This window comes from Protopterus annectens, chromosome 17.part0 (genome assembly GCF_019279795.1).
Source record: "Protopterus annectens isolate FY-2018-M chromosome 17.part0, PAN1.0, whole genome shotgun sequence".
NCBI lineage: Eukaryota > Metazoa > Chordata > Ceratodontiformes > Protopteridae > Protopterus > Protopterus annectens.
Genome location: NC_056751.1, coordinates 343,420,858 through 343,445,032, shown reverse-complemented (window position 1 = coordinate 343,445,032; position 24,175 = coordinate 343,420,858). Strand labels below are relative to the sequence as shown.

The 24,175-nt window shown below is 36.9% G+C and overlaps 1 protein-coding gene across 1 annotated transcript in view; it reads left to right on the top strand.

The window, feature by feature from the left end:
• Nucleotides 1–24,175, top strand: part of LOC122791730 (signal peptide, CUB and EGF-like domain-containing protein 2) — a 1,774,756-nt gene that overhangs the window by 1,019,833 nt on the left and 730,748 nt on the right. The window contains exon 8 of the mRNA XM_044059635.1: nucleotides 5,011–5,127. Coding sequence (XP_043915570.1) covers nucleotides 5,011–5,127 — 117 coding nt within the window. The remainder of the gene's footprint in view (nucleotides 1–5,010; nucleotides 5,128–24,175) is intronic.

Genomic DNA, 24,175 nt, shown 5'->3' with positions numbered 1-24,175 from the left:
AGCTTTGAGAATCAACCCAAATGTGATGACTGCAACAGTGAAACACAAAGAACATAGTACAGTTGTTACACTTACCTTAAATGGTGATGTTTGAGTGTATTCACTGTTGCAGTCCTGGTTACACTCCCTCCTGCCCCCTGACTTATCTTGACTTTTACCTTTCCTCCTTGTTTGGCATATATTGTATCATGTGTATTTGCTTTTTGCTGGGGGTATTCTGTACCATATAATTGCTTCCTATTGTGGGGGCACCCGACATCTGGGGCATGAAAAACTGATGTAATGGCATCAGCTGCATGTTTTATACCCCTGACGTCATGGAAGAAGTGACAGCATCCGACGCAGAAATCCAAAGACTCTGGTATTCAGGCCGGCTGAGGGCTACCTGCAGGCAGATAACCCAAATGTGATGACTGCAACAGTGAATACACTCAAACATCTACATTTATGGTAAGTGTACACAACTGTACTTTATATAAACTGTACGTACAGTAACAGTAGATGTTCAAATTTCTCATTGCTGCAATAGCCACACCCAACTCCTACTTCTGTATATAGTTAGTTGTTGGAATATAAAGTTATTTGCTACTATTTATATCTCTTAATGGTTTGGGAAAAGTAAACTCCCTCTCTGAATGATAAAGTCCTGATTTTCCCTCTAAGAAGTTAGCCAATTAGCACTCATAGTGAAGTATGAGAGGTAGAAAGAGCTTTGTGAAGCTGGTCAGTTGTATCCTGGGCAAGATGCATCCCAAATAGCCAAAGGCTACTGCAGCAGTGAGGAGACTGACATTTACTCTTATGGCAATTACAACTTGCACAAATGACATTTACTCTTATGGCAAGTGCAACTTGCACAAATGTACTTTATTGATGCAATTTATAACAGCATTTTGACTTAATAGACTTTGTCATCTTGCTTTAGGCATTTTCATTAACTAACATGTCTTTGCCCAACATCTTTCTATTTCTATTACTTTCCTATTGCAAAATGGTCAGTATAGTTGTACACACTGATGTGCATTAGGTGCATATTCATCAGTTTTTTACTTTGATGTGTAACATCTGGTTTGAGAAAAAAAATGCTTTTAGATATAAACACTTCATACTGGATTTTGAACATGAGGTTGACAGTACAGTTCAATAAAGAAGTATAGTTCATTTAAATGGTTGTTAGATTCTTTTTAAACTGAAGTATACTGTTTCATGATGGTACTGTACAGTTCCAGGAACATTGCCATCATGATGTGTCAGCATACTTCATTCTGTATTAAATGCAACATAGCTTAACTAAATTTATTTATTTATTTTACATTTGTTTACTGGGATAGTCCAACTGGACACATTTCTATTTTTGTTAGAGGCCCGGGGAGAAAAGCTCTAGTAGAAAAAAATTACATAGATTACACAAGAAGTTAGATAACATTACATGGATTACATTAAAATATAAGACAAGGTGTTTTCTACAATGGTTTAGTAATGTTCCCAAATAGGGACTCACGATTCTCATGGTCAGACACAATTAAAAACAAGAGACATCAGATTGGAAGCAGAGTTTGGTTAAGTAATTACATATTACGATATTTAGAGGTTATGCTTTCAGTTTATAACTTAATCAGGGTTGGTACATGGGCAAAGCCAGTTAACTATGAGATACTGTTTGAGGTTTTTTTTTTTTTGAAGAGACTTATGGAGGATTGTAGGGTTATATAGTTTGGCAACGAATTCCAGGTTTTGCCAACAAAGATGGTAAACAGGGATTCACCAGCGGGGTTATTAGCTTTGTGGGTTTGGACCAGTAGTCTGTTGGCTGATTGTAGGGATCTCAAGTTGTTATATGGCTTAATAATATTTATAAGCGAGGGGGTATTCTCAGGGTGGTATAGTATTTTGTGCGCTATTAAGAGTTAATTGAAATGAATTAAGCTGGGCAGTTCTAGCCACTCTAGCTGTTTCAGGTTCTGGCAGTGGTGGGTTCTATAGGTGGAGACAGTGGCAAATCTGGCAATATGGTTGTAGCTATGGAAGAGTTTACTTAGTTCAGATTTGTTGAGGTTTGAGAGTACAGGTGAGGCATATATGAGTAGAGAGTAGGTGTGACCGGGCAATAGCAGTTCTATCCAGTGGGGTTAAAATGTCTTGTTTCTGTACAGTGATCCAAGCTTCTTATTGATGGTTTTGTTGACCTGTAGGTCAAATTTAAGATTATTATCTATGATAACCCCTAGAAGCTTGGTGTAGGTATCTGGTGAGATAGTGGTACCATTATTAGACGTGACAGAGAATGAAAGTGTGGCGGATCTACTAGTGGAGGTGAAAAGTAGAAGTTTAGTTTTATTGGGGTTCAGCAGTAGGCGTTGGTTGGCGAGCAGTTTTCAATAGTGTTAAAAGTATTTTGGGTTAAGATTTGGAATTCGGATGGGGAGGTGGCTGAGCAGATCAGAGTGGAATCATCTGCATATTGAATGTAGGTAGCTTTAGGGATAGCAGTGTGAAGGTTGTTGATGAAAATAGAGAAAAGTAGTGGACCTAGTATGGAGCCTTGATGGACACTGAGTGTGAGAGAAAGCTGGCTGGACAGTTTGCCCTGCCATAGTACCGCCTGTTGTCTACCAGTCAGGTAGGACTGGAACCACTGGATTGCGTGCTTATTGAGGGAAATTGACTAGAGAAAGAATGAGAAGTTCATGGTTGACCATGTCAAAGGCTTTTTATAGGTCAAGAAAGAGGGTAGAGGATAGCCTATTGATGTTCCTGTTTTGGTTTATGGCATTAGTAAAGGAAAGGAGGGCCAAGGTGGTGCTGTGGTGTGGCCTGAAACCATGTTGGGAGTTGGATAGTAAGTTTTTCAGTGTAAGGTATTGCATTAGTGGCTTGTGTATACATTTCTCCATTATTTTGGCTAATGGGGAAAGAATGGCAATGGGTCTGTAGTTGGATAGTTCTGTAGAACTTCCTACTTTATGGACTGTGATGACGTGAGATATTTTCCAGAAGGAGGGGATAGCGCTATCAGATATGGTCCTGTTGATCAGGATAGATATGAGATATGCAATGGCATCTGCAACTATTTGTAGGTACTCTGCAGGGAGGAGGTCCGCAAAGAGGGTGGTAGGTTTTAGTTTTTTTTATGTGTTTGATAAGACTAGCGGATATGGGTTGGAAGGCAAATTGGGGGTGATTAGTGAGTAGATTAGGGGTGGGGTTTGTTTGTGGGGGTTAATTGATTTGCTAGGTATTGGATTGTTTCATGAAAAAGTTGTTATAAGCGCCAGCTATGGTCTCTGGGGAACTATGGGTGTGGTTAGCCGGGGTTGGGGTGGTAGAATGACCTGGATGAAAAAGTTGATTTAAACCTGCCCAGAACTTTTGAGGGTTGCTGTGGTGGTTTTGTAGGAGATTCTGGTAGAAGCTTTTTTATCTAGTAGAATAGATTTTTTTGTTTCATTCCTCACTTGACGATATTTTAAATGATCAAGTGGGGCTTTGGTCGATCTCCAGCTGGCCCAGGCTCTGTTTCTAGTTTTGATTTTTAATATGGTATCTTTTGTGAGCCATGGTGCTGTGTTTGATCTAGATTTTATTGTACGTCCTGGGGCATGGAAGTCAAGGATACTTAGGAATTTAGTGTTAAAGTGAGCTATAGCCTCTTCTAATGGTAGAGTTTTTAGATTCTTTTAGGAAAATAGCAGTGTCAAAGTTTTTCCTGTTTCTAAGTGTTTTATATTTGGTCTGGTGGGGGTTTCCTGCCTTATGTTTTATGATATAGGTTTGTGGATGGTCCCTAGGCCATCAGGGAGAGTGCCAGCTGTGTACATTTGGGGTTGGTTATTGACTAGGATCCAGTCTAGGATACTTTCCCTGTTGGTAGGTTTGTTTATTCTAGTGGGAGAGGTTATGGTCTGTTTAAACCTATATAAGTTTATAGGGGTGAGGGAGGTTTTGGAGGAGCAGGGTGCCAGTCGATCTTGAATTCACCTAGAACTATGGTTTCTTGGGGATAGGTAGTGGATAACCAGTAAAGAATATCCTCTAGGGCATTTATGTTGTTGCCTGGTGGAATGTATACACAGATGATGTTATGGTTAATCTGTAGCGTGGTTATGAGGAGTTCTGCATTATTGAATTGGGGTGATAGAGTGGTTTCTCTATTAACAGTTAAAGTATTTTTGTAAAGGACTGCTATCCCACCTCCTTTCCTTATAATATGATATTATTATTATATTAATGATAAGATATTATATTAATATTAATATAATATGATATGAAGTTATTGCTTCACAGTTCAAATGTTCATATCTCTAGATATGGGTTGAGTGTTGACATAATGATTAAGGTATTTACCTGACAGACACAAGATACAGGGTCTGATTTTTGCCTTTAAAAAAATTGTCTTGACTTAAAATGGCTTGTAAGAGTAGTTAGCATAGTACTTACCTATAAACCTAGAGCCATTAAGTGTTACTAGAAAACTGTAAATGGCAAACTATGTAGTTAAAAGTAATTTAAATAGTGGTTGCATTCATTTAATTCTTGGTCTTAAAATGGATTTTATAAGCTACAATAAGCACAGCGAATATGAATTTTGCAATGTTATATAAACAATTTGCTATAATTCAGTAACCATTCAAGTACCACACATACTGCCAGCAGCATTCTCTAGACAGCAGTGAGCTTTCCTATGAGACTAATCGGTCTGTCACTTTACTGTTGATATATTTAAAGAAATATTAAAATAATTACTGTACAAGTAATCTCTTTATCTGCACTACATGGTCAAATATCAAAAAGGTTGTTTGCATTGTATGAGCTTTAAGATGAAATATTCTAATACCTTGAATGTAGCATGGTTTTGGAATAAGTAATGGAAATATGAATAAGCAATATTTGATGCCTTGAGGCATTAGTAAGCTGTAACTGCAAAAACTCTTGGATTTTGCATATGGTAACCTGAACATTTGAGGACTTGGTATATTTTTTAAATCATTATGTTTCTCTTTGTGTTTGCAGAAACTTGTGCTGTTAATAATGGTGGCTGTGACCGCACATGCAAGGATACTTCTACTGGAGTTCGTTGCAGCTGTCCTGTTGGATTTACACTGCAGCCTGATGGTAAAACATGCAAAGGTAAGAAATAAATGGAAGGACATTATGTTATTATGTAGATAATTCTTCATCATTTTTAAACATACGACTCTAACAGTTTGGTTCAGAACTGTATATCATATATTATAACATGCTGTTCCTCCACAGGACCAAAGAAAGCATGCTAGCTCACAGCTTTGTAACATGGATTAGTGTTTAGTACAGCATTCAGCAGGAAAGTCTGCTGATTTTAAGCTGAAGTTGGAAAATTGCTGAGAAAGATGTTCTGATACCATATTCCCTGTAGCTCTAACATTTTGTAATAGCTGTACTCTTTTACACAGTACTAAGACAGCAGTGCTGAATAAACTGAAATTACGAGAAGACTATGCATTGCTGAGCCTCTGGAGAGGTCAGGGCACTGCAGTTCAAAAGGCAATGCATACTAGTTAATTCCACCTCTAGGAGGCACTAACGTTTCAGTCAGTACAACTTTGGAGAGAGAGAGAGAGAGAGAGAGAAGAAGTATGCATGCTATGAATATTACTGAGATTATGGAGCATGACACACATTATAACTGAAGAGATTTATATTTAATATGGAAATATAAAAATGTGCTTTCATGGTCATATACCCACTCCCTGTATTGTACACACTAGCTATAATTACCCTTTGCTTTTCTTAGTTAGCCCTAGTCCATTTGAAGGATGGGATCAGTGGACAAAAAGGCTGTCCCTTCTTTTCTCGGTTGGGTGGAAGAACAGACAAGCTCTTGTAGTTCACTTCTGATAGCAGTCTGTGTAGTGACACTACACTGAGACTCAATGCTTGCTTAAAGGGACAAACCAAGGAAGAGTACAGTATAGATCTTAGACAACAGAAGGCATATTTCCAATAAAAAGTTAATTGCTGAATAAAATACCAGTTTAGGGGTACAAACCACATCTTAGCAGTTCCTCGCAACATGGTTGACACTGTTGCCTTGCTTTTGTGGGCATATTTACCAAGGAATCCTAGTACTGGATTCAGAACCATATGTAACATCTTAAGTCATTTTTGGGTCCTCTTTTTAACCATGCAACATTTAATTTTTCCTGAACTTCCCAAAGGATGCAAGGTCAGCTTTGTGTCATAGATGTATAAAAGCCTGACTATGGCACAGATGATCTGGTTTAACAGCCTGGGTGCTAGAGGAGCTAGCCATTGAGGCTGGGTGGGAGTGGCAGACACAGTTCCGCATATCCTTGCTGTAAGAAGGTAGCTCTGTCTGCTGTAGTGTTTACTCTCACAGTGAAATGGAAGTACAGCTTGCAGTTTACAGGGTAGGGATATGCAGTTGGCTCTTCCAAGCTGCAGTAAGTAGCAGTAACATTCCAGGAGATATGTATGAGAGAATGGATGTCACCATGCAGGTGAATGTATACATCAGCTTCGTGGTGGTGGGGATTTAGGCCATTACAAACAGAGAGCTATGACTGCTGCTTGGATGACAGTCTCTTGTGTTTGTCTGACATAAAAATGTCTTTGTACAAGAAAGGGAAGTAAATAGGAGGTTTTGCAGATGCTGAGATGTTCAAATTCTGACAATTGCCCTTTCTTATTCATGAGATGTTTTTGAAATTGGAATGACTATATGATACTCTTCCCTTTGTAAGTGATCCATACTTTACTTCTCAGGTCTTTTGAAACTTTGATGTGTGGATGGTTATAATTTACATTATAGAAGTTTGATCTGTTCCTCTCACAGGCAGTTAGCTGGCCTAGCATTTTATTAAAAACATTTTATAAAGGAACTGCATACATCATCCAATCTATAGTTCTGACTAGCATAATTAACCAGTGCTCTGCTGGAGTGGTGGTACACCTTTCAGTTATTTTTTCTTTGGAAAAATATAGTTAAGTTTCCTTGGGAAACTTTTGTTTTAAAAAATGACTACTGAAGTTACATATTTTGCCATTTGCTTCGGTGTCACTAGGATAAGGAGAGATATCCCAGTCCAGTAGATCTTTCTTTGATTTCATGTTAACTTTGTGAAAAAAGAGTTAATTTGATACAATGATTCCGAGTTAAACATTTTTGACTGCCCATCCTGACCATCCTTCAACCAGTTAATATTAAGGTCACTATGGAATAGCATTTTACTGAGTATATGTTTGTTAGTTTGCACTAATGTACCAGGCCAGAGATTACTGGTGTGCTGTGTCTTGTAAGCATACGCTAGTCTCATTTCTTTACGACATCCAAGTTTGAACCAAAATTACTGCTTCTGCTAGCTTTGGGCAGTGGTTGCTTTGACATTAAGTGAAAAACATGTATCTCAGTGAAATAAATGCCACCTCTCTCCTTGTTTGACCATCTCTGTTATTACTGGAGTTTAATTCTCAACAATTTGAAATTCTTCTTGGTTTGCACTGGATTTAGATCATGCTTCAGATATTGACGGTATGAAGCACATAGAAGCTAATCCATGACTTTGTGTCAAATCATTTTTAATTTGCACTTCTTATACTGGTAACAGTACCATTCCCTTGTGCTCAGCCCTGCATTAATTCTGTGATGAGCTCAAGTTTATCAGGCTCATTTGAAGAAGAGGTTGTGCCAATGCTATATTCTCTGCTCTGTTTTATGGCTTAATTTTCTTTTGATGAAAGAGAAATAAATAGAGCTGAATTGTGCATTCATTTTGTCATACTAGTAAATCCACATTTTCTTAAAATGCTTGATAACCAAACATCATTGCAGTAAAAAAACTGAGTAAATGCAGTTGAATTAAAATCTCTACACATTATGCCTATATATAATAGTAAAACCAGGACACATAGTAAGCCAATGAAAAGAGATAAGACTTTAAAGTCCTCTTAAAGCCTGTCAAAATAAGGGACTGCCTCTTATACAATGAAGAAGGTTCCAAAGGCAAGGTGCACAGTGAGAGAAGGAATGGCCATCAGATGTCTCCAGGTGTATTTTGGATATACTGGACTAGGAGCTCTTTAAGATAAAGGAGACCTAAATCATGCAGGGCTAAATATAATAACTCTAGAACTTCAAGGGTGATATAACCTAATAGTTAACCAGTGCAGACTCTGCAGGAGTGGAGTAAGAGTAAGGTAAATAAAGGTACCTGTAAGTAACCACTCAGTAAAGTTCTTTACTAACTTCAATCTGTAAAATTGATTGTTAAGAAACTGTAGGTAAAGAGAGATTATTTGGATCCCTGATGCCTGCCAACTGTCAGCCCTCTTTTAACAACCTAATGACCCATTCATGCCCCTCAAGGCAAGAAATATCCTAGCTGTTTCATTTTCTACAGGGCAGAGGTTATCATCCAGGCATTCATCAAGGCATTACTGCTCAAGGCCTTAACCTGTCCTCTGGTGGATGACTTCAGCACTTGCATCACTGCAGGGCTCTAGTATACCATTCTCTGTTTTATGCATGCTTCCAGAAACATTTTACTGAGGACTGCCTTCACTAGCTAGGTAGACTCAAACCTGTGCCCATACCCCTGTCCCTGTTAAGTAGCTGGCAATTTTTCTGGAAAATGACTTGGCAGATTACCACTCCTACCCGCTAGAATGGGTGAACTAGTGTTAGCCACTCATTCCAGTCCTCCCCACCAGCTATTCAAGTACAGGAACCACTGTTCAAACATGGGTTGTTTGGTTTGCAGTCAAGGCTTCATCACTGTACTCCATAGGGCTAGCCTGCTAGGTAAGGAGAATTATAGTACTTGAGACATTAGCAGACCAAGCCACTTGGGATATGTTTCATAAGTGGAAACAAGATGATTGGACAACTTATGACATCTGCTCCCAAGGTGTCATTCTGTCATCAAAGTTCAGTATATTGAAGCAGCTTTTCTAATGTCACACACTGACAATTAAGTAATCGCCACTTTAATGCAGCCTGAACATTTGGATGTAAACTCTGCACAAAATCAGAGCCCACAGCCTGTGATGCTGTTCATACAGGATCAAAAATACTGCAGTGCTGAATTTCCAAGATGGCTGGACACAACAGCTTAACTTCAGTGCTCCCAGTATGAAAAAAGAAAATGAAAGACAAGGGCTCAGAACTTTTGTCACTTTTAGTAAATTCAGTTACTAACTAGTAAGTACACTACCTGGTTGCCAGCAAAGAAGAAACTAAGAGAGTCTAAAAGAAAATCAACTAGAAAAGGTGAAGAGAAAACACATACTGTGAAGAATCCTGCAGCTGTTCAGCAAAATGTTCTGGCTTTAGCTTTGATTGCAAGATATGGTGTTTACTAATCTAGAAGATACTGAAGTAATGTCTTTCAGCTTTTCCCGGTTAGGGGTCGCCACAGCAGAACTCCGGTCCGCTAATGATTGGTAGTGAATTTTTATGGTTGCCAGCCCGACGCCCAACCTTCAAGGAAGGCACGCCCATTCACGTTCACACCTACTTGCATATCTTTAACGTCACTCAACCGTGGGGAGAACATGCAGACTCCATGCAGAAGGCGCTCCGGCTGAGAATCGAACGGGAGAACCTCTTGCTGTGAGGTGACAACGCTAACTGCTGCACCACCGCGGCCCTTGTTTAGTAATCTAGAAGATAAATTAAGTGAAATTGTCTCAGAGCTAATTAATATAAATGAAACACTGAAGGAATATAACAACTCAAAAATAAAAGGCTGGAAAAAATGAAAGAAGCTTTAAACAGATGAGTTGATAAAACTGCAAAAATCAGAGGTTGAAATGAAGAAAAGACTGGCTGAGTATGAGACTGCTGAAGATGAGATGTTTTAAAAAATGGTAGAATTACATAACAGAGCATGTAGGAGAACTCTGTGATTTCTGTTCTACCAGAGAAACTAGAATGAACAGACTGTACTGATTTTATGAAAGCACAAATAAGCAACTGGACTGGTATTCCAAAGCAGGACTTGTTAACTGAAAGAAAACACTGTGTACAGTGGATATAAAAAGTTTACACACCCCTGTTAAAATGCCAGGTTTCTGTGATATAAAAAGTGAGACCACAATAAATTATTTCAAAACTTTTCCCACCTTTAATGTGACCTATAACCTGTACAGTTCAATTGAAAAACAAATTTGTTAGGGAAAAAAATATAAAAAATAAAAAACATACACTAAGCTGGTTGCATAAGTATGCACACCCTTAAACTAATACTTTGTTGAAGCATCTTTTGATTTAATTACAGCATTCAGTCTTCTTGGGTATACACCTGCCATCAATTAAAGAGACTATGATTAACCCCAAATAAAGTTCAGCTGTCCTAGTAGGGATTTTCCTGACATTTACCCAGTTGCCTGCTGCAGCAAAAGCCATGGTTCACAGAGAGCTTACAAAGCATCAAAGGAATCTATCTCATTGTTGAAAGGTATCAGTCTGGAGAAGGCTACAAAAACATTTCCACATCATTGGATATACCATGGAACACAGTGAAGACAGTCATCAAAAAGTGGAGAAAATGTGAAACAACAGTGACGTTGCAAAGAACTGGACTTCCCTCCAAAATTGATGAAAAGACAAGATGAAAACTGGTCAGGGAGGTATACCAAGAGACCTACAGCAACACTGAAGGAACAGCAGGAATTTCTGGCAAGTACTGTCAGTGTACTACATGTGACAACAATCTCCCATATTCTCCATATGTCTGGGCTATGGGGTAGGGTTGCAAGACAGAAGCTTTTTCTTACACAGAAAAACATCCAGGCCTGACTAAAATTTACAAAACAATACATAGTCTTCCAAAAGCATGTGGAAAAATGTATTACGGTCTGATGAGACCAAGGTTGAACTTTTTGGCCACAATTCCAAAAGGTACATTTGGCTTAAAAACAACACTTCACGTCACCAAAAGAACACCATCCCCACAGTGAAGCATGGTGGTGTCAGTATCATGCTTTGGGGTTGCTTTTCTTCAGCTGGAACTGGAGCTTTAGTCAAGGTGAAGGGAATTATGAATAGTTCCAAATACCAGTCACGTTTTGCCCAAAACCTTTAGGCGTCCACTAGAAAGCTGAAGATGAAGAGGAATTTCACCTTTCAACACGACAATGACTCCAAGCATACATCCAAATCATGGCTTCACTAGAAGAAATTTAAAGTTTTGGAATAGTCCAGCCAGAGCACAGACCTAAATCCGATAGAAAATCTGTGGGGTGACCTTAAGTGGGCTGTGCACAAGAGATGCCCTCACAATCTGATAGATTTTGAATGCTTTTACAATGAAGAGTAGGCAAATATTGCCTAGTCAAGATGTGCCATGCTGATAGACTCCTACCGAAGAAGACTGAATGTTGTAATTAAATCAAAAGGTGGTTCAACAAAGAATTAGTTTAAGGGTGTGCACACTTATGCAACCAACTTATTGAACGTTTTTTATTTTTTATATTTTTTCCCTAACAGATTTGATTTTCAACTGAATTGTACAGGTTATAGGTCACATTAAAGGTGGGAAAAGTTTTGAAATGATTTATTGTGGTCTCATTTTTTATAACACAAAAACCTGGCATTTTAACAGGAGTGTGTAAACTTTTTATATCCACTGTATATGCACCACATATGGCTAGGATAACGAGACCTGCATTAGAAAGATGCAAACATACCAAAAGAAAGAGTTGATCCTGACAAACATGTGGCAAAAGGGCGAAGTATTAAAAGTTTTAGACAGCAGAGTATTTGTGGTAAATGCTTATTCACTGTACACCAGGCAGAAGAGAAACAAATTTATTCTAGCAGTCAGTGAGTATCAAGTGGCACGTGTTTGAGATTGTCTGCTGTATCCAGCTGTCTTCAGAATATTTTTTCCTATAGAATCAAAGACATCTTTGATGCAAATCAGGCAAAGGAGGAAATATAAAAGTCTGTCCAACAAAAAAGTGAGCCATCAAGCGGAAGCGGGCTGTGCTTCTCATTCTTTTAATAGTACAGCACATGGAGAGAATTTGGCCATGAAACCTTTTCCATTGTTCTAAGGAAAATTCTTGAGAGACAGACACAAGCACAGGAGTTGACTAGAAGAATTTGGGAGTACCTTGAAATTGAACCAAAGTCAGGAGTTGGGAGATGGAGAAGAACAGGAAGAAGCCCAACAAAATGGAAATTAGTGAGTAAATGTGAAACTGCAAAGCATCAGTTGTTTTTGTGAAAAGCATCTGTATAAAAAGTGGGAACTGAGGACTTTGACTTTGTTGAACTGGTGGAGAACTGAAAGGCATTTGCCTCATTTCTTGTCATTAATGTTTAGAAGGACACTGAGGGAAGAGAAAAGGAAGGAAACAAGTAACTAAGTAAAACAATTTCTGTTCTTAACAGTATTTCTATGAAACTTTTCATGATATAAATTGCATGGTTTATAGTAAAGCATTTTAGTTTTTGTATGTGATGAATATACTAAAGTAAACGGATGCCTTTTTCTTTTTTTTCTTTTTTAGTATTACAAAATGTATACATTACAATGCAAAAAGAGGAGAAAGGGCTAGACAAAAGCATGTTTGTTAATAGGTTGTAATCTTGGGTTGTTGACATGGGGATAGGGTGTAAAAGTTCATAGATCATAATATATTTAGAACTGATATGTTTTCTTCTACTTTTGCAGAGGGAAATGTGTGTATTAAGATCCTTGGTTTAATCTAATAAGTTAAACAAGAGAGCACTAAATGTAATGAAAAGTCTTCCTTTAGCAATAAATGTTTGTTTGTCTTTGCCCTGCAGCTGAGGACTGTATTTTTTTTCTGTTATGTTTCCATGGAGACAAGCTGACCATAGGGCAATAAAAAAGCCAGGATGCTGTTTCTTCAAGGCTGAAAGTTAATGTTTTCTGAAAGCATGCAAATTGTTTTTCACATCTGGGAGGAGAATAAAGTGAAAAAAGAACAGACCCCAATTAGTGTAAGTACATGCACAGCAAATAACATGTATCTTAGCATGGATAACCTCAACTTTAGTTGGTTAAGGACTGTATTTGAAGCTGTCTGTTTGGGACAGTTGTTCCTGTTGGGAAGGTTAAATTTCATTATTTGTTCATGATAAGAAAAAAAATGTCTAAAGGATCAAGCTGCCAAACATTAGTGAGTGCACATTTAGAATCAGACATTTAAAAAAGCTTCCATATATAATAGGTGGGAATAGTGACTTTTTTATCAGAATGGGGACACTTTCCATATTATAGAATGTGAATGATCTGACAGGTATAGAAAAAAGGAAAGAATAATTATATTAAGAAGTTCAGGATGCAGATAGCAATGCTATATAACACACATTTGGAAAGAATTGAGCATGTGAATTTGATAAAGAAATGATTTCAGAATTGATATTCAGCAGAATGTCAAGGGCAAAGGAAAGAATATAGCCTATATTAATTGCTAGAGGAGCTCCAATAGTAATAGAAGAGGCAAAAGATAATAATGGCAGATTTGTGGCAGTAAGGGTCCACTGGCAAGGGATGATGATTACGATGGCATGTCTTTATAGTCCGCCTAAAACTGATATTATGGAGCTTAAAAATTTTTCAGCAGGGAAGATTACTTATAGGTGTGGACTGGAATTTGATTTACAACAGTGATGATGTATTGGGGGGGGGCTAGAAGGGAAAATGTAACAAAATAGGGTAGATTTCTGAACAGAATTATGAAAATATTTGGTATGGATGATGTGGATTTAGTAGTAGGAACTTGGAGAGAATTTACATATTATTCTCCATGGTAAAACAATTAGTCTAAACTAGACATTAATGATATTTTGCAGGAAAGTGTGCATTTAATCAAGAACTTTAACACATATCCAATAATTATTTCAGATCACGTGCTAAGAGATAAAAATGCAGAGTAATGAAGTAAATATGACGCACTAGCACTTTCCCCACCTACCTGTTAAAAAGAGAAGAATTTAAGGAATGTGTAGTGGAAATTATTTGGGGATTATTAGGGAAACCAGAAGGTGCTCTAGATGTTTTAGCTAGTGACTGAGATAAAATGAAAGTGGAGTTTAAGAATAGGGTAGAATGAAAAAACACAAGAATTAACAGGGACTGACAAGGTTAAATTATTACAGAATAAGGGGAATCTCACAGAACAAGAAGAGGTGCAATTGTGGAGTACTAAAGAGAAAATAGGGGAATATCTGGATAATATTCATGAGTTTAGAAAGATTGCTGTTAAGCAACTGTTTTTGATAATAACTAAGCAACTGTTTTTGATAATAACTCCAGAGCACAGAATTGTTTGGCATAACAACCTGGGCAGTTGAAAGGGTTGTTGTCAAACTCAGGGAGCCTATAACAAGAAAAATAACCAGAGATCCTGTAGAGATATTTTGGAAATTTTATGAAAATTTGTATAACACTTAAAAATGGGCCAGTCAAGAAAAAACACAAATGGGAATATTTATGGAAGACGTAAATATGCCAAGGTTTGAGGTAGATGAATCTCAACAATTAACAGTTAAGATAGGATGAGTTGAGATAAAAATGGTGATGTATAATTAATATGCAGGAAAGTCACCAGGAATAGATGGTATTCCATTGTAAGTTTGGAAGGTAGGAAGGAAGGAAGTGATAAAGATATGAAAGGTTTTGTTTAACATTATTTTATAATGAGGGAAGCACCAACATCTAGGCCCATTTCATTGTTAAACCATTATTGTAAAGTGTTTGTCTATAATAGCTAAAAGAATGGCAAATGTGTTGCCAAAATTGATAGATATTGATCAGTGCAGTTTTGTGGAGGGTAGACAAACATTTGACTACATTAAAAGAGCAAGGATTATCCAGATAGAAGCAGATGATAAGAAAATACCGCTGCTTTTAGTGGGTCTTCATGCAGAGAACACATTCAACAGAGTAAGCTGTGGTTTTATGAGTTGGGCAATGGAAGTATTTGCATTTTCTGATACAATAATAAGATTAATTAGGAGGATATATGAGGGATCAGAGGCAAAAATCAAGGAGGGTTTCTCTCTAAGTTATGTCTGAATAGAGGAAAAAGGCAGGGGTATCCTCTTTTCCCTTTGTTGTTTGTGTTACATTTAGAACCACTGGCAAAAACTAAGGGACTCTGAAATTTAAGAATATAATCAGTATAGTATTCAAGAAAAGTTGGCTTTATTTGCAAATTATATTGCTTTGTACATGATAAAACCAGAAAAGTACAGCTTAGTGCTGTGGAACATTCTGAAATGGTTTGGTATATATATATATATATATATATATATATATATATATATATATATATATATATATATATATATACATACATATACACACACACACACACATATATATGTGTGTGTGTGTATATATATATATATGTATATATATATATATATATATATATATATATATATAAAATTAATGAAGATAAAATTAAAATGATAGCTGTAAACTATGTACCCACACCTGAATTGGTTCAGCAATATACATGTTTCTGGAAACATGAAAAAATTAAGTATTTAGGAGTATGAAGTATTTAGGGATATGGGTTAAAAAGGACACTGTTATGGCAGCTAAGGATATGTGAGAAGAGACTAAAGGAAAGATAATAGAAAAACTAAGAAACTAGAACTCTTGCTTATGGATATGGATAGCAAGATACAAGCATTAAAATGTTTTTAGTGTTTTAGTTTAATACGTGGGTCAAGCATATTTTTATAAACCAGAGGAAAAGTTGTAGATAGTAATTAATAAAGAGTTGAAGGATGTTATCTGGGAAGGGAAGAGGGCAAGTCTGAAGTGGGATAAGCTGATCCTTCCAGTAGAACAAGGAAGTTTAGGATTACCTGGTTTGAAGAGATATATTAGAGCTACACGGTTAAGCTTTTTATGTAACTCCAGTAGAAAGCTACATTTCAAAGTAGAAATGGATGATGTTGAAGCATGGGGGTGGGGATTAAAGAAATAAGGAAACAGTGAGATTTTGGATAGAGATCCTTAAGGAAAATAACAGTGATGCAGAATATTATATTCATAAACTAGCAGAAAGTATTCTAAGAACTAAGGCAATATGGGAATGGAGAAAACAGATTTATCTGATAGGACTGACTACAATTAGGGATGCAAAGAATAGCCAAGAGGGAGTTGGAATTTACTGATGGATGCTTCTAAAAAAAAAAAAAACAAGGCATTGGGAACAAATAATTAGAGAGGGAAAAGTAATAGAATGGGAAAAGGCAAAGAAAAATTTTGACTGCTGGCTAGAGATTGCTTCCCTATCAGAGACTGATATCAGAGTATAGGCAAAGAGAAAGGGAAAGGGTGAATCCTAAGTGAAAGATCTGCTCTGATAGAGTTTAGTTAAATTTAGAACAGAAGCTACTATTAAAAAATAATTAATATGGTATATAAAATATTGTATGATAACTGCAGGAATCAGTCAGAGGAGGCCAGAAAAGATTGAGAAGAGAGATTAGATAAGCAGTTAACAAAGAAACGTACGGCTACCAAATATGCAACAAAGTCTAGAAGATTTAGGATTATTTCCCTGGAGGTGTCTGCATAGATTCTTTTGTACCCCAGTCAAACTCCAAAGAATTTTCATCGGGTAGATGGCAAATGTTGGAGGTGAGGCAAAAGAAGAGGTACCTTAGAGCATGTTTTTGGAGTGTAATGAGATGGCAGACTTTAAAAATTCCATATAGAGTAGTGTGTCAGGAATACTGGGTGAGAAAATGAGTGTAACTAAGGAAATTATTTTTTAAGCTGCGTTGCAGGATCTGAATTGCCTAGACATAGTAAGACCTTGTTAAGTTTAATTCTGGCAGTTGCCAAAAAAAAAAAGCAATTACTAGAAAATGGAAATCAGTCTAAAGCAGTCATACTTAAAGTAGTGAATACTGAAACCGAGATAAAAAAAAGAAATGGAATCTTTAGGAAAGAATATGAATGAAAAATGAAAATTGTGGGAACAGTACTTGCAGAAAAATGTTTTGGTGGAAGAATGAGGTTTAAGAGAAGGCAGGAGTTGAATACTTTATCTAATTCCGGTTTGACGATATTGTGTAGGACAATATATGTGAAGTATAATGTTTGTAAATGTGAACTTGTTAATATTATTTGATTACTTTTATATAAATGTAGATTTGCCAGTGTCACAAGTGATAATTCAATAAATGTGTTTAAAAAATACTGCGATGCCTTTCAAATTATTTTAACCCTTTGTAAGTATTCTCCTGGTTTGTTTGCAATTCATTCTTTTAGACTAATCAAGTTTTGAAGGGCTTACAGTCTATCCTAAGTTTTTTTTGTAATCATCTGTTTATGTTACCAGTAAATTCTTTGGACCTGTGTCTGGTTCCTTAACTATTTTTTCTTAAATCTCATGAGTGACTATTACCTTTAATAACTGCCATAGTTCTGCAAAATCTGAATTTTAACATTCTGTAATAGTATGTATCTGTTCTTTGAATTTTAAAGGTTCAGTTTTCATTTTTGGGAAGTCTGCAGCTATATGGTGTAGAGCATTCAAGGGTAATGGACACAAATTGTCTCACCCTTCCCTACTGGAACTTCATTAACTAAAGGGCATCTACAAAGTCATTAATTTTTCCTCATTTTAACAGGTTTTTATGCCTTTTTTCTTTTTCTAAAATCTTAAGTTTGACATGGACTTGTTTAAGTTGTTCTTTCTGTGGTCCTTTCCAAGTCTTCTTTCTTAGTGGTTGTTGTGTCCACTGGAGGTGTACTAGGAACTGTAGAGGATGGGAAACATAGAACAGGTGGGTGGCATGCAGTAGGATAATCATCTTATTCAGATGTATTCTCTTTCTGGCCAGTTATATTACCCACAGTTACCACTGGGCAAAAGGGGTTCCTATTACGTTATCGAAAGATAATGTAATCAAACGCTCAGAACATCGAAACGGCCGCATTTCAAAGATCGCATTGTGGGATCACAGTACAGTGAAGATTGGGATAGTTGCCCTTTCCTCACTGTAGTGTGATCTCTGAGTTGGAATATATATTTAGTGGGGGGTATGGGGGGCCCCCCCAATATAAGTTTCAGTATGCGTCCGTTTCTAAGTTCTGAGCATTCAATTACGTTATCTTTCGATAATGTAATATGAACCTGGGCAAAGGATCCCATTTTCTATTCTGCTTCTGTTTTAGGATCTTTTACCTGCTGCAGCAACTTTTTGCTGGAATCTTATAACCCATGTAATGCAAATTCTTTGTCTAACCCCTGACTCTACCAATCATAAAAAGTATCCCATCAATCTTCCTTTAGTTTAGTTCCTTTTCTTTCTAGTGCGCCCTTAAGTTAATTATTTTGGTGTGATAAACAGTCCCATTTTATGGAAATTGTAAATCAGGATTACCTTTTGTAATGTCATGTCACTTGAGTTAAATAATCTGCAACTAGATGCCCCATGGTGAGTGTACATATAGTATGCTGGAATATTCTTAGATCGGTTAGGAATTTTACTTCCTTTCCATCCCATGATGCCCCACTTGCACTCTCACAAACACACATGCATGCACACACATGCACATGCTCTCCTTCTAGTTATAGCTGGGAGGTCACCCTGCAGTAAATATATATTGTGACAAATACACAGCAAATGCTGTTCTTGCATACTTAAGACCTTGACTGTGCACATTTGTTTTTCCTTGTTCCTTAGTTTGCCATGTTGCAAATTGGGTATGACAGAATTCTTAAACCTTAAATCCTTTTGTATCTTTATATAAACCCATTACCTAGCATTATTTGTACAGTCAGATAAAACAGAAGACTAAGAGTCAAAGTACAAAAGAAATCTGAAGTGTAAGTTAAACACTTAATATTGACACCATTTTACATTAGTAATCCTTTGCACTCAGAGCAACAGCTGTTGTTTTCTCAATTCATATCTGAGTCATTTAGCACCCACTGTTAAGTTATAAATACTTACAAAACCAAAGACAAATTGTCTAGCTGCATAAATAGAATTCTGTTTACTGCCAGCTCATGAGTGGGATCCAGAAAATTACAATATGAACATGCAGAATTTTAGAAAGCAGCTCTCTAAATACCTTTAAAGCATTAGGCAATATGTATGACATGCATATGGTAAGATATGATTCAGGAAACAAAACTTTATAACTAGTTGTGCTAGGCACATGACACATACATGTATATGAGCATATCAGTGCCCTCGTACTGAATAAGGTGAATATTTCTGGTTACATATTGAATTCTATCTTTCTAGCCTCCTCCTAACTAAACTAAAGGAAGATTGGTGGGTCCAGATAAGTTATGCTGTGTTGTAGCACAACTTTTCTGTACTGTTCTTCAGATCTTATGTTGTCATTTTTATTCATTCCTCAGTGAAAGTGTCTGTGATATGGCTTGGGCGCATTTCTTCAAGACTCTTGGAACCAGCTCTTCAGCTGTTCCCCTTACCCATAATACTCCTAACCCCTCTATTACATCAGATCTCATTTTCTGCTCTTATGGTTCAGACATTCATCACACTTTCTTGAGCTCTGAGTTTGCTTAAGTCACTATTTCATGAGTAAAAGTAGATTTCAATAAATTCTGTATGAATTCTGCCTATTATCTATTACCCTGTCCTCCCTTTACTCACTTTTCTGTTGACAGTTACCTTTTCTTTCTGTCCATTATTATCAGGTATCTTTAGTTACCATCATTGGTAACTCTTTCCCATTTTCCTCTATATAAAAAATCGGTTTCCCACCTTAAGGATAGTTAGTTACTACCATTGTTGGTAATTTTCTTTCTTTTGCTTATTTATTTTAAAAACAAACAAAGTATTTCTTCTCTCTCTACTCTTTTTCTTTCCTTTAAGATGGCTGAAAAGCCAACAGGTTTTAAAAAGTACACTTCCTTTAGGGATAAGATACCCAACTCTGATGCCCACATTGAGTACATTTGTTGTTTAGGAGCAGGCCTTCTTGAAACCTCTTGCCAAATCTGTGTGGGGTTCAACTCTAGGGACTTAAGCGGTAGGTGAAATAAGCTAGCCTTGATGAGTTTGCTTCCAGCTTCTTCTTCTTATAGGCTCATAGGGTCATAGGTTGGTACTAGACTATTGGCCCTAGGGCCTATACAAGCCTAGCCATAACAATTCCCTGGATATTTCTTCCACATTATTTACTTCCCTGGACCCCTGTCTAGCAGGGCGACTGACGTGATCCCCCAGGATGAATTTCCTATCTCCCATCCAATTGTCAAGGTTCCTTTTGAAGAGGGCCAAGGAGGTGCTCTGCTTGACATGTATGGGCAGTCTATTCCAGAGTATGGGGAGTCTCTGGGTCAGGAACCTATCCTTACAGCATGTTTTGTTCATTGTGATGACAAGATTTAGATCCCTGAAGAGTGTGGCTCTGAGGGATTGGGATTTCTTTAAGTGGAGCATGTCCAACAGCTCAGGGTTTGACATGGCCTTGTATGTTAAGCAGAGATTGCCTCTGAGTAGACGATATGTGACAGAGTATAGCTGGAGTTTTTTTAGACAGTCAGCATAGGGCATCTGCTTTAGGCCTGTGATTCTTTTAGTGAGGTATTTATGCGACCTTTCCAGCTGTTGCAGATGTCTTGTGAGATACATACCAAATGGGGTGTTGTACTCTTATAATGGGTCTAATGAAAGATGAGTACAGTGGGACAATGACCTCCTTTTTTCTGGATGAAAAGCCCTTAGTGATGAGGTGTGCAACATAGAAGGATTTCATGACTGTTGTGGTGATGTGGTTATCGAAGGTGAGACCACTGTCCATCTGTGTCCCTAGGTCTCTCCTCACACTTTCGGTGTTTAGTGTACTGCCACCTATGTGGTAATTCATGGGTACATGTTTTTTCCCAAGGGGATAACTATACATTTCTTGGCATTAAGCTTGAGCCCATGGCTCTGGCACCAATCTGTTTCTGTAAGGCCCTTTTGTAGAATATCCACATCATTTGGGGATTCAGTAATGGCTCCCAGTTTGCAGTGTTCTTTCTCAACTTCTATCTCAGGGGTTCAGACCTCCTCCAAGAAGTCTAAAACAGCTTTGGAGCTATTGGAGTATAAAGAACGCTGTCCTGCCCAGTCTCCTAAATCTGCTCCTGCATTGGAACTGTCTGACAAGCAATTTAAGAGTTGAGATCTGACTTCTTTGGGTCTGACATCTGGAATATCCAAGTCTCCTTGACTTCAAAGCCCTTGCTTCTCTCTGGCACCTATTTCCCCAAGGCTCCAATCTCCTTTCTTATAGGAGACACCCAACAGATTATCTCAAATTTCTTCCACTTTATCTTCCATCAGGTTCTCCTGAAGTCTTTCTGAGGCAAATGTGGATAGGACGATGAGGAAATTCCTCATATCTCAGATCCAGATTGGGGTCCTAATGGCTCCATCCCCCATCGGATCCATGAGCCCTCAGTCAGTGTCCCATTCCATTGTCTCTCCTTCTCCAGTCTGCCCAGCAATTTTGTAGCCCTCTGATTCAAGAACCCCAAGATTCGAAGTGTCCGATCTAAAGATGGCTTCTTCTTCAGCTCTGACTGTGTCCCTGATTTATTTGGTGCTAAACCCCCTAGAGCAAGACGAGTCTTGGAGCTGAAGTGTCAGAGTGGGATCTGGGGGTATGCCTTTGACACTGAGTTTCAGAGCCATTCCTTCCCCTTAGAGATCTGATGCTAGACAGCTTGTGTCCAACTCCACCCTTGAGACAAGGGCCCAGGTAGGAACAGAGCTAGGCAGCACCTGGAATTTCAGCTCCTGTGAGGTTGGCTTCAACTTCTCTTGGTCCTTCTGCTTTTGAGGTGGTGGAGAAGGCTTTCTCTGATCCGAGAGTGCTTTCTACTCTTGTTTCTTCGGATCTTACCCCCCATACCCCCTTTGGATTGGACTTCTGAGCCTCATTAACCTATTTCTCAGGGACAGGTGGCTTGTATGAGCTTACAGTCGAAATATGTTCCGCCAATAAGATAAAGCCAGTAATACTATAAAAGTAGTATAAAATAAAAGTGAAAATATACTGGCACCACAACACTTGATATAAAACAACAAATGTATTCACTTATTGATACTGCTAGTTAAAACTTTTGCCATGTGGCTTCATCAGTCAAAAAGTGTAACCACCAACCAATTGGATTTAAATACTGCATTAAAATCATGTGACAACAACATTTAAAAAAATCATGTGACAATAATAATCAAAAGGTATTTTTTAAAATACATATATATGTGAATAGTTAAATAAAAACATATTGTCAAACTAACAAAAATATGTATTTAGAAATTCTATTTCGTTTCACCTTCAGAACTGGTTTTATTGTTAACACTATCACTAATCCCTGGGGTAGATGTGCTTTAAAGTGTATAATATAATCCACTTGTTCTCTAGACATTCTATATGATTTTTAAGATCTCCACCTCTAATGCTTTCTTGTATAGTCTCTAAAATTAAAAAAAAAAAAAAACGAAATTTATGAGATATGTCTGTATGCTTAACATGTCTATGTAGTGCATTAGTGTCCCTCTAATGTCAGATAGATGTTCACATATTTGAGCTTTTAATTTTCTAGTTGTTTTTCCTATGTAAAGAGTGTTACATTGTGAATATATGGATATATAAATGATATTGGTTGTATGACAAGTGCCACTACACTTAAGGAACATATTAAGTTTTACAGATGTCTGAATGATGTTCCAGAGAAAATATATTTACAAAATTGACAACTTGTACATTTCTGGATACCATATTTATATATAGTCATTTTGTTTATGTATTTCTCTTGTTCTTAGAAACACAGTATATTATTTAATTTATTTAGCCTTTTTTATCCAATTTGAATTTGGTCTACTGCTATATCTTCAAAATGTGGAATATACTGTTGCATATATCAATGTTTTTTAATTATTTGTTGTATCTTTTTTGGTTTTCCGTCATAATGAAGAATGTATCTAAAGTTTGTAGTATTTCCATTTTCTTTCATGATATTATTTTATGTTTAATGTGAATATCAGCATCTTATGTATATAAAAATATAGGTCTTATATAGTCTCCCCTATCCTGCTGTGTTTGAGACTAATCTTGTGATATCACTATTTTGTAGCCTTTATTTAGAAGATCTTTAGCCATAGAGTTCAGTTGTTTATCAATATTGTCTTTTTTAGTGTTTAATCTTACTACACATCTAAATTGGTTCTTGACTATGTTATTAAACACATGAGGAGGACGCATCCTGTTTTTATGTAAATATGTATTTTCTTGACTTCTTTCTTTTACAGGGTAGTCTCTATATTCCCTGTGGTACCTTTAAATAAACTAATATCTAAAAAATCAATCTATGTATATTGAATGGTATGTTTTAATCTTAAAAAATCAGTTGTCAACTTTAAATACAATAAAAAGTTAACAAAAGAAGCGTGAGAGCCATTCCATATTAAAAACAAATCATCTGCAAATCATCGTTAGAATAATATATTGTTATAAAAGAAATTCTTAGTTTCCAAGAAGACAAATTCAAGTTCCCAATAATTCATAATTAAGTTAGAGTAGCTATTCGCCATGGGCGTACCCATGGCTATACCCTTATTTTGTTTGTAAATATCATTAAGAAGCAAAAAGACACTATTTGGTAAAGCCAGTTAAGCCAGTGCATAAATGGCATTTGTTTCAGTTGATTAAAAAAAAACGCATTAAATTTAAGGAAATTACATAAATATGCTAATCCGATATCATTCAAAATAGATGTAAACAGTGTGTGAATGTCTAATATCACAAAATAATAATCAATAACATTATTGGAGTTTGCCCATGTGTAAGGATGTTGTAAAAACTGAGATGTATACTTAGTTATAGTTGCAGAGTGATTAAGTGCCAATTTCAATTTTGTCTCTAGGTATTTGGAAATAGGTAATTCTCAAAAACAGTAAGCAACCAGGTACCAAAGCACAAAGACCAGTAATCCACACTAGCACCACTGTCAGGCAAAGCAATAAAGCCACAGATAAAAATCTTCAGTGAACACTTGTTTATTTAGCAGATTCCAACAGTTGGAGAACCACCAGCACTAACACAAAACATATTTGCATTAGTGCTGGTGGTTCTGCAACTGTTAGAATCTGCTGAATAAATGAGTGTTCACTGAAGATTTTTATCCATGGCTTTATTGC